This window comes from Spermophilus citellus, assembly GCF_964194105.1.
Source record: "Spermophilus citellus genome assembly, chromosome: 3".
Taxonomy (NCBI): Eukaryota; Metazoa; Chordata; class Mammalia; order Rodentia; family Sciuridae; genus Spermophilus; species Spermophilus citellus.
In genome coordinates this window covers 75,230,352-75,242,393 of record NC_138184.1, presented here as the reverse complement: position 1 = coordinate 75,242,393, position 12,042 = coordinate 75,230,352, and the positions used below count along the sequence as shown (strand labels likewise).

Below are 12,042 nucleotides of genomic sequence, written 5' to 3'. Positions count from 1 at the left end.
TATTTACTTATTATTTTTTTTAATGTGGTGCTGAGAATCGAACGCAGTGCCTCCATGTGTAAGGCAGATACTGTACCACTGAGCTACAGTTCCAGCCCCTCACATTTTTTAATGGTTTTTATAGATTTTTTTAGTTTATATATAACATGTTACACTGAGCTTTCATTTGAAATGGTGTGTACTTAAGTTCTAAAGTTTATCTTAGAAAAACTTTGCTTTTCTAAACTGGTTTTTAATTTTCTATAGGTAGAAGATGAATACCGAGCCTTCCAAGAAGAAGCTAAGAAACAAATTGAAGATTTAAATATGACATTAGAAAAATTAAGGTCAGAACTGGAGGAAAAAGAGACAGAACGGAGCGACATGAAAGAAACCATCTTTGAACTTGAAGATGAAGTAGAACAACATCGAGCTGTGAAACTTCATGACAACCTCATTATTTCTGATTTAGAGAGTAAGTGATGAGAGAACTTTTAATTTCTTTTAGTGTTTTTACATATATTTGCATGTAGTAGTAAAAATTAATAATTCTGATTTGCAGCATAGTTGGATTGCATAAATAGGCCTATAGTTATAGTTCACATGTTAGTTTGTATTGATGTTTTATTCCTAAAGAAAAACTGTTCAGTGGTAGCATTACTTTAAAATTGTACCCAATTAAGGAAAGTCATTTGTTACTTACTTTTAATGATGCAAGTATAGTGAGAAGAAAAATATTGATCTTCCATAATCTTAAAAGTGAAAGGCACAGGTTTTTCTTATTTGTCTGATTTTCATATTAACCTTGAAGACTTTATAATGTGGTAGAATTGAAACTAGGGTTTTAATTTTTAACTTTTTAAAACTTTTTATTTTCTAATTATTTTAGACTTGCCAAAATGCTGCAAAAATAGCATAGAGTATTTCTGTTTAGAAATGTTGGTGAGGAGTCAGATATTTACACGATCTTAACTTAAAACATTTTCCTATGGACTGTTTATTAGTTTCAAGTAAGGGAAAAAAACAGAAATTATACAGAGTAAAAAATTGGGCAACACTTTGCCCTCAGAAATGCCAATGTTGGAGACATGTGGTAAGGAGACATGACAGCTAAAGGTAATACTTGTGTTGAGATAGGTTCAGTACTGTAGCCGGGAAATATCATAAAGGTCATTATCAAAAAATTGGATTGTAGGGCTGGGGTTGTAGCTCAGTCGTAGAGCACTTTCCTAGCATGTGTGGGGCACTGGGTTCGATCCTCAGCACCACATAAAAATAAATATATAAAATAAGGGTATTCTGTCCATCTTCGACTAAAAAAAAAATTAAATTGTATTATAGATAATAGATTAGATAAAGGTATTATATTGATATAAATTTATGAAGTCAATAACTGTACTACATGCATTTATGTAAGAAATTATCCCTGTTCTTAGGGAGTACATACTGAATATTTAGGGGTAAAGAGCCATGATGTATATCCCAAGTGTTTCCAGAAAAAATTTAAGGAATATATGGATAGTTAGATACAGAGATAAAGAGATGACAATAAACAAATGGATACACTGTTAACAATAGGCAGATCTGAGTAAATGGGTATATATAGCTGTTCCTTATACTATTTATGCAATCTTTTCTAAGTTTGAAATTATTTCCAAATAATTTCCAAATAATCATACATTTAAAAAATTCTTATATGTACTTTATCTAGAGCATCAAATATTAACAAAAATTTTTTTAAATATTTTTAATTATAGATGGATGATGCAATCTTTATTTTGTTTATTCATTTTTATGTGGTGCTGAGGATCGAACCCAGTGCCTCACATGTGTGAGGCAAGTGCTCTGCCACTGAGCCACAACCCCAGCCCCACAAATTTTAAATTGTAACTCACTTTTTAAAAAAATATATATATTTTTAGTTGTAGGTAAACAAAGTTCTACCACTGAGCTGTAACTGCAGGCCCTATCTTACAGGCCTGTCTTATATGTGGTACTGAGGATCAAACCCAGTGCTTCACATATACTAGGCAAATCTCTACCACTGAGCCACAACCCCAGCCCCTTTAATACATTTTTTTTATTATCTAGATGGGGATGGACAAGGAGAATGGAAGTAATCTTTCTTGGATGCATTAGTTAGGACTTTTTAAACTTTTGGTGCACATTACTGCTCTTTTGAGTTCTGCCAGTTTATCATTCCTTGACAGTACCAACTGGCTAATACAGATTGAGTCAGATTCCCCTGTAGCGTGGATGCATAGGTAGGGCAGTTTGATCTGTTGCCAAGGCAGAATAAGTCATTTGTTATAATCCCTCAAAGTAGCCTCTGGAAGTTCTAAACTCTGGTTAGTTGATCTAGCATCTGTAGATTGACTCCAAGGTTTTTTGGAACATTCTGAGGCTCTGTATACTGAGGAAACAGAATCATTAAGATAAACTTAAAAAAAAAAAAGGTTATTGTATTTTTTATACATTTATTTATTTGTTTGTTCATTGATTGATTGATTGGTGGTGCTTGGGATTGAACCCGGGCCTTGTGCATACCAGGCAGGCATTCTGCCAACAGCTATATCTCCAGCCCCTTATTTATTTTTTTGTGTGGTGCTGAGGATCAAACCCAGTGCCTCACACATGCTAGGCAAACATTCTACCACTGAGCTGTAACTGCAGGCCTATCTTAACAGTTTAAAGAACCTTTTAGTCTAGCATTTATATTTAGTTTGTATTTTGACTTGACAGGACTTATCCAATTCAACTTATAAAAGGCTTTAAATTTTTTAGATTAATATGGAAGTTCAGTGCACTGTCCATTTAGTATATTAGTATTAATAAATACCTTTTCTCTTGCAGTCTTTCATTTGTGGAAAGAGTGACACCTTGTGGTAGTTGGAGCAGTGGCTAGAAAAATGTTAGATCATTAAAATTCTAAGATAAAACTTTATAATTTGTTACATTATTTGTATTTTCATTAGAAAATGACTGAAAATCCAGAATATGTTTTTTAACTATATAGCTACTCTTCCCACTTCTTGAGATGGAAAGTTCAAGTATGTATAAATATTGAATGATCACTACAGGCTTGACTAAAAGTCTATTGAGCCACAGAATCAGTTACTATATGTATGGATATCGATAGAATAGTATAATTACTATTTGTTGTCTATACTTGACCATTGTTAACATTTTGCAATGCTTGCCTTTTGAGTGTGTGTGTATGTTTAACTGAACTATTTGGCCATAAGTAGTAGACCTCATGACTCTTAACTCCTAAATATTTTGACTTGTAATTCCTTGAAAAAAATTTAAAAAATTATTGGTCTGGGGGCATAACTCAGTAATAGAGTACTTGCCTAGCATGTGCAAAGCCATAATCCCTTAGTTAGATTGTTTAGATTTCTCCAGCTGTTCTCATTTTGTCTTTTTTTTTTAATTTGTTGATAGACCTTTATTTTTTATTTATTTATACGCGGTGCTGAGAACTGAACCCAGTGCCTCACACATGCTAGGCAAGTGTGCTACTGCTGAGTCCCAGCTCCACTCCCCCCTCAATTTGTCTTTTTATAGTTCTTTTTTAAAATATAGGAACCAGGATCTAACCAAATTTCACATATTACATTTTTTGTTAGATCTCTGTAGATTTATGGGAGGTCATTCCTTTTTTCTTGAGAATTCCTCATTTGGGATAGATTTAAGTCAGCACGTCATATAACAACTTAATGACAGGGAATAGTATTACTTGAGAAATCAAGATTTTCTTCTGTGGAATGTTTTAACAACATTACCACAAAGTAGTTTTAGAATTTTTTATCATCCCAAAAGTAAACCCTGTATATTAGTAGTCACTCTTTAGTTACTCCAAGATTAATTCCTGATTTTAGAATTAGATGACAGGATTTTAAAACAGCTATTATACTCTAGAATGTAGAGAAAAATATGCTTGTAAAGCATGAGCAAATGGCACATCTCAGTAGAGAAATAAAAACTATAGAAATGAAAATTTTACTGAATCATTTAAATAAATTAGGGGTAGGGAGGAGTCAGTGAACTTGATAGCACATCAGTAGACATTTTCCAATCTAAGGGATAGGGATAAAAAGGACTAGAAAATGAGTAGAACAAATTAATGATTTGTGAGTTAATATCAGATAGTACAACACATGTGCTTGGAGACATATACTTAAGAGTTCCAGATCTTATTAGCATCACACTACATAGACCTGGCCTTTGGTGTTTGTCACTATTTCTTGGATTTACTATCAAAGAACTTTTACTTTGAGCTGGAAAGATCTTATGTAAAAATAAGACTTCCAATTCAAGATGATGACATAAGATCACACATATACTTCCTTTTTCTCCTGAAGTCCTATGATATGGGAGGAAATTTTGAGTGATTTTGAGTAATTTCTGGAATATAAAAAGCAGATAGAATTGGGGACATGGAGAAATCAAACAGAAAAGAAAAATTTACCACCCAGGAGAACACTGATGCTTTGAGTAATGATGTTCTTAGCAAATGGGGGCATTAACACTACCAACTCAGGGACAGTAGGGATTGGAAGAGCAGTAGGAACAGGCTGTGGTGCTAAAGGAGTACTAGAACCTTGTACCTGCCCCCATAGGATACAGGCTTATTTGCCCCCTGCCTGCTGCCAGGTTCAAACTCTTTTCTGTATGTGGGCGAATAGGGGGTCCGGGGCTCCAAGCATGACTTTGGCGTCAGAGAGAAGTGAACTGGTGTCTGAAGTAAATGCAAGCTGTCTGGTCTTGAGTAGAAAACCACACAAAGGGAAAGGCAGTTTGGTTCAGCAGTGAAATGGATCCACCAGTCAGCATCTTGATTGGAGCACCTGAATCCCTCTTGTACATCCTGAAGGGAACCATGTGTCGTCAGCATAGTGTTTAGCCAGTTGCTATATTAGAGGCAGAGGACTATGGGTAGAGCAGTGACTCCCACAGTCATTAAAATACATGCAGAAGTCACTGTTTTTTTTTTACATAGTTGTACACAATACTTTTATTTTGTTTATTTTTATGTGGTGGTGAGGATTGAACCCATGGCCTCGAACATGCTAGACAGGTGCTCTACTGCTGAGCCACAACCCCAGCCCAGAAGTCACTATTTTTTATAAGTACCAACCAGAACTTATTAGACATTTTAATGTCTTAAGAGGAAAAGCTGACTAAAGAGATCAGCTGAGGGCTGGGATTGTGGCTTAGTCGCAGAGCGCTTGCCTTGTGTGTGTGAAGCACTAAGTTCAATCTTCAGCACCACATAAAAATAAATAAATAAAATAAAGGCATTGTGTCCATCTACAACTAAAAAAAAAAAATTAAAAAAAAGAAGATGATGATGATCAGCTGAGCCCAAAGAATAAAGTCAATTACTTTATCCCCAATTCAGGAAAACAAAGATAACTGACATCTTCAAGAAGAGTGGCATTGGGCTGGGGATGTGGCTCAAGCGGTAGCGCGCTCGCCTGGCATGCGTGCGGCCTGGGTTCGATCCTCAGCACCACATACCAACAAAGATGTTGTGTCCGCCGAGAACTAAAAAATAAATATTGAAAATTCTCTCTCTCTCTCTCTCCTCTCTCACTCTCTCTTTAAAAAAAAAAAAAAAATAAAGGAGTTCCTATAAAAAAAAATTAAAAAAAAAAAGAAGAGTGGCATTGAGATCTCAGGTCAGGCTATATATTGTCAGGGTAACTTATCAGCCACTTACTATTTGCATACTAATACTCTTTACATAGTTGGAGTTAAGTATAAACATTTTTTCTACCCTCGTAGTTCCTGAGATGGGGGCTGTACCCTCATGTCTAACACAGATCTTGGTTTCTTTTACTTGAGCACTTTTGCTAAGTGGTAAGCAAGGGCTGGCTAAGGATAGTAGAAGAAACTGGAGGAAGAAAGCCCTCTAATTCTTTGGTGGGAAGGGCCTTTCTAAACATGACAGAGTACCTAGAAGACATAAAAAAAGGTCTCATATTTGACCCTGTGTAATTGCAATTTTCAGTTCCACATACGTACTATAAATAAACAACATTGACAGAAATGTATTTCAGCAAATGTATCAAGAGAATCAACGTATCAATAGGACAATTCATTAAGTAAAGTTTATGAATAAATAAGTCAGTAAAAATGCATAACTTTTTTTAAAAAGCAAAGAAATACAAAGTAAAAACAAGATGCCAGTTTTCATTTAGCAGATAACATGCAAAAGGAAAAGGAAAGGATTCTTTCCTGTGTCTTTGGAAGAATTATGATTGCTTTTTTAGAGTATTGATCAAAATGTTAATAGTACACTTACATAGTAACCTATTTCTAGAAACTTCCCTTCATAAACACTCTTACAAATTTAAAGATATGTTTATGTGGATATAGATGCTTGCTGCAGTGTTGCTTATTATCACAAAATTTGGAAACGCGTATTTTCAACAGTTGCAATCTAGTTAATAAACCATGTACACAATGCATCTCTACTGTGGCTTTCACTTTTATCATTGAAGACAGATGAGGCAAATTTTTGGGTACAAGCATGGGGAAATGTCTTAAGATGAAAAAAGCCAGCCATAGGAGAGTTGTGTATGCTGCTTTTATCATTAAAAGCCAATAAAAGTTTAGTATGTAGCATTACACCAAAATGGTAGCCAGATATAATAGTATCCCTTTAAAAATGCTGATTTCAGTGTATTCTATAATATAATAAATTAAATAACTCGTATCTTCTCAAAAAAAAAAAAAAAAAGGTAATGTGTGTTTGAACTAGAATCTTCAAATGGACCAATTCAGATCATGTTGGTAGTTTCAAATGGCCTTTCATTACTTCTTCCCCTTCAGATACTATCTGAGCAATTATATAAAGACTTTCACTGTATTTATAACTTAAAAAAAAAAACCCTGAATCTATTAAACTGTCTGTTAATAGGAGATTGCTAAAAGAAATCATGTTTAATTGATGGAATGCTATGTGATCATACAAATTGTGCTGCAGTTCTGGATTTATTGATAAAGGTGTCCATTATCTGCTGCTAAATACAAAGGCTTATGAGGCAATATAAATACTAAAATTCCATTTTTCTTTAAAAAAATACCATCCACACAAAAATGCAGTCTGGAAGGATATATGCCAAATGCAAATAATGGGCAATTTTATTTTGCTATTCTTTTCTGTACTTTTTATTGTATATGTGTAACTTCTAAAATCAAAGCTTCATGCACTTTGGGAAGGGGGAAAAATAAAAATAATATATAATTCATTTGAAACTTATCTGTCTCTTCTTCCCACATTAGAAATATTGGGTTGGAGATAAAGCTGTGGCCCTGGTCTTTTTATCAGACTGGTTACGTTTGTCCTTTCCTTTTCTCTAAAATTCATACCGGGAGTTCAGTGGGAGGTGTTAACCAGGTGTAAGACCGACTAAGCACTGGTGCCAGTACTCTGAGAGTTTTCTAGGGATTTGGAGGGCACAAAAGGTTGCTTATAGACTTTGATTATTTTATGTCCCCAAGAATTGCAGGATGAGGCTGTGCCTAAGGTAGCTTCCTGGTAACATCTGCATGATTGATGAGTGTATAACTGGAGCAGTGTGAATTACTCTTGATTTGTCTGAGATGACAAATCCTTGGTGGTGAAAAGATTATGAACCCCTTATTAAGCTGGCAGGTCAGTGGCCAGAATTGTTCAGAACAAATAGGCCTAATCATGAAAATAGCAATTTACCTGATTTTTAAAATAAAAATAGCATAATAAAAATTGATGTAATTTATAGTTTTAAAACAGGGAGATTTTAATAGTTATGTTATTTGTTAGAACTAAATGTTGCTTTTGTATTAAAGACAGTAGATGGCAGTGTCCTCACGCTAGGGAAACTTGAAGAGGAAAAAAACTGCATGGAGATGTTCTCTAGTTGAAATAATGTTGCCTTCTTGGGTGACCATTTATCATGCTAGAGGTTAGTTTTGCTAAGAAATCTTAAAGAAAAGAACTTGTGGCTCTGTGGTAGAGGGATTGCCTAGCACGTGTGAGGCGATGAGTTTGATCCCCAGCACCACATTAATTAATAAATAAATAAATAAATTATTATTTCCATCTACAACTAAAAATATTTTTTTAAAAAGATAAGAACTTTAGCATGAATTCCTTTGTTTCCAGGGAGAAAAAGTGTATTGTCATTTCTAATACTTTATATTTTTCAAAGGAAAATACAAACATGATCATAAAGTTTAAATCAAATTCCCCAGAGACACTCTTAATGCACTTTATTCTGTCTAAATATGTCAGCTGGCTGCCAGCTTTTCTTCTATTTAAGAGGAATTAATGAAATGTGTAAATAATAAACATGTAATACCAGCAGAAGAAGAATGTCCTTGTAAGAATGTGAATTTTGTGGCCACAACTGTAGAGGTTGGTAAAGAGAAATGGGTAAGAACAGAAGAAAGAAATTGGAATTTTATGATCTAAGATGGTCATGTTCCTTAAAATGTAACCTGTGATCAAGTTGCTAGATGTTAAAAATGAGCTGTAGTAAGAATTGCTATCATTTATCTTCTGTGAATTATGTTTAAATATAAGTATGTGTGTCCTTTCTGACCATCAAAAAAGGAAAACAATTTTTAGCAAATTTCAAGAGAAATTATACTTGTAACATTTTTTGTTTGCTTGTCTGTCTTAATTATAAAGTATCTCTTGCATATAAATGGATATAGTGTAAATGAAAGGCATAACTCTAGTGTTTTCAGCTTCTTTCTTTAGTCTGTTTATCTGTGTCTGATACTATCACCTAAATCCTGAAATCATCCATGGGTAGGTCACAAGGAGCCTTAAATTCCCTTGCTGGTTTCAGAGTCCTTACTTCTGGTGGAAGAAAATGGAGTAATGAACATGTGTACTCACAGTGGTGTCCACTTTACCATTAACCAGACTGGATGGCTTGTTTGAACCTCAGTTTTTAGGTTAAATGAGGTTTGAAGTAGTTGACACATGAGACATTTAATCCTTTGCATATAAATTATCTTCCTTTCCTAGCTTAACATAAGATTGACCTTTCTGTCTCTAAGAACATGGGGATTATTTAGCTTTTCCTTTATGTCTTAAGCACCTAGGAAAAAAAAAGCCTGATACAAAGTTGGTACTTATGAGATGCTGTATTAATGACTAAATTTTAAACACTTCATTTCATAGGCCTTGACTTTGTTAAATAATTTTGGAGTAGAGAAAGGAGGATGTTGACTATTGGTTACCAAAATGTTTGGCCTGATTTTTTCCCCACATTTTATCCAACTTTAAAAAATATAGCATTTTGTATATTTATAATAATAATAGTTACACATGTAAGTATTATAAATATTCTAATCTTTCATGTTGTTACTGAAATGAATTCATGCCATTTTAAAAATAGCAGGGCTGAGGATGTAGCTCAGTGGTAGAGTACTTATATGAGGGCTTGTGGTATAACTCTTGCCTAACGTGCACATGGCCTGAATTCAATTCCCAGTGCCACCAAAAAAAAAAAAGAGAGAGAGAGAGAGAAAAAGAAAGGAAAGGAAGAAAAAAAGGAAGGGAGGAAGAAGAAAGGAAGGAAGGACACAAATGTACCAACATTAAGTAAAAGACATAGTGTCACAGAGATCTCAGAAGAGCAAGTTCTTAGAACTGGGATGAGGAATATGATGAGCCATCTAAGAAAAAACATCAGCATTCTCATTTAGGAATTAATTAAAAGCTGTAATTTGTTAGCTGGAGGAAGATTTTATTATTATTATTATATGCCAGGATTTTTCTATGTCTGTTCCTAAGTGTAAGGAATGGGATAGAATGTTATTTACTCAGAGCACCAATGTCTACAGCTATAATGACCCTGAAAATCAGTAGTTCTATCAATAGAATATTAATTTTTTAAAAATCCTAGGTAATGATTTCACTATTGCTTTTTTTTTATTGCTACCATTCCACATTTATATATTTATTTCATTTTAAAGGCCTACCATTAAAACTACACTGAGATTCCATCTCACTTTAGTCAGAATGGCAATTATCAAGAATACAAATAACGATAAATGTTGGTGAGGATGTGGGAAAAAAGGTACACTTGTACATTGCAGGTGGAACTGCAAATTGGTATAGCCACTCTGGAAAGCAGTATGAAGATTCTTCAAAAAACTAGGAATGGAACCACCATTTGACCCAGTTTTTCCATTCTTCTGTATATTCCCAAAGGATTTAAAATCAACATTCTACAGAGATGCAGCCACATCAATGTTTTATAACAGCTCAATTCACAATAGATAAGCTATGGAACCAACCTAGATGCCCTTCCACAGATGAATGGATAAAGAAAATGTGGATTATAGACACAATGGAATATTACTCAGCCTTAAAGAGAAAGAAATTATCGAATTTTCCCAGTAAATGAATGGAACCAGAGACTATCATGCTAAGTGAAGAAAACCAATCCCCAAAACCCAAAAGCCTAATGTTCTCCCTAATATGTGGATGCTGACACACAATAAGAGTAGGGGCGAAAAGAATAGAAGTTCATTGGATCAGCCAAAGGGGAATGCAGGGAAGGTAGAGGGGATAGGAATAGAAAAGATAGTAGAATGAAGCAGACACAATTTTCCTATGTTCATATATGAATACACCAGCAATAAGCTCCACATCATGTACAATCACAAGAATGGGATCCTAATTAGAATAAGTTATACTCCATGTATGTATAATATGTCAAAATATACTTTATCATGTATATCTAAAAAGAACAAATAAATAAATTGAAGCTTGCTAGGGATTATGTAATTTGTTACTTAAGTAATTTTACTGATTTATTCTTCTGGAATTTATTCCAATGTGTAAAGGAAGTTACATTTGCATATTTTAAATGTTAACATTTTAATAGCAGCCAGTGTTGTTTTGATTGATTATATGCCAACAATGTACATGATTTCAGTGAACTTTTTAAAAAGTTTTAGAATTAAAACACTTAGGAAGGAAGTGATCCAGAAACTGTAATTTTAACTTGATATATACCTTAGAAAGTATTATTGGTTAATACTTAGGACACTGTTTTGTTTGTTTTAAAATTTTGTATTAAAAATAGTCTTTTGGACAAGATAACTTTTTTTGAATATAATTTATATTATTCTTTTTGAACACAGCTCTAACAGTATTTCAACTTTTGTGGGTTTTTTTTCAGATACAGTTAAAAAACTCCAGGACCAAAAACATGACATGGAAAGAGAAATCAAGACACTCCATAGGAGACTTAGGGTAGGATAAGTCTTCATGTATTAATTATCTTCTTAGATGGCCAGGTGTGGTGGCACATGCCTGTAATCCTAGTGACTTGAGAGGCTGATGCAGGAGGATCACAAGTTTGAGGCCAGCCTGAGTAACTTAACAAGACCCTATCTCAAGATTAAAAATAAAAAGGACTGGAGATGTAGCTCAGTAGTAGAACACCCCTGGGTTCAATCTCTAGTACTGAAAAAAAAAAAAAAAAAAGGAAAAAAATATCATCTTTTAGAAAACAGAGCTTTTAAAATTTGACCACATTATCACCTCACTAAGTTTTTGATACAGTGGTGATATTGGGCCCATTGGGCTTTGGACAGAAAGCAAATGCCATCCTTTCAAATTGGGATTGGTGCTAGATTTGGAGTAGAATAATGTACTAGTGATTTGTGGATGGTAATTTTAGGAAGATGGATTTAGGAAATGTGTTATATTTTGATTATAAAGTGGCCCAAATTAGGCTATTTTTTCATGAGTTTTCTGTATTTATGGGTTTGATGAACTTGCTAATAGCACTGCTACTGAGATGTGGAGAGTGGAGAGAATGCTTATCAGAGTTTGGGTCATGCCACAGTTGCTCAAGCTACTTGCATAATGTCAGAAAATTGCTTTGGAGATGAGAGGGCTTGGGTGTGGCCCAGCTGTGGCTCTGGTGGAGGTGACATCCCAGGGATACTTCCCCACCCAGCCACACCCACATCCTCCATGACTGTGGGAAGCAACTGACCATCCAGTTCCTTACTGCCTCTTTGTATAATTTTGTCTGCCTA

The 12,042-nt window shown here is 34.3% G+C and overlaps 1 protein-coding gene across 6 annotated transcripts in view; it reads left to right on the top strand.

Moving 5' to 3' along the window:
• Positions 1–12,042, top strand: part of SPECC1L (sperm antigen with calponin homology and coiled-coil domains 1 like) — a 146,100-nt gene that overhangs the window by 58,929 nt on the left and 75,129 nt on the right. For all 6 annotated transcript variants that reach the window (XM_081287184.1, XM_081287186.1, XM_081287185.1 and 3 more), the window contains 2 exons: positions 247–454; positions 11,175–11,248. In XM_081287184.1, the coding sequence (XP_081143310.1) occupies positions 247–454; positions 11,175–11,248 (282 nt within the window). The remainder of the gene's footprint in view (positions 1–246; positions 455–11,174; positions 11,249–12,042) is intronic.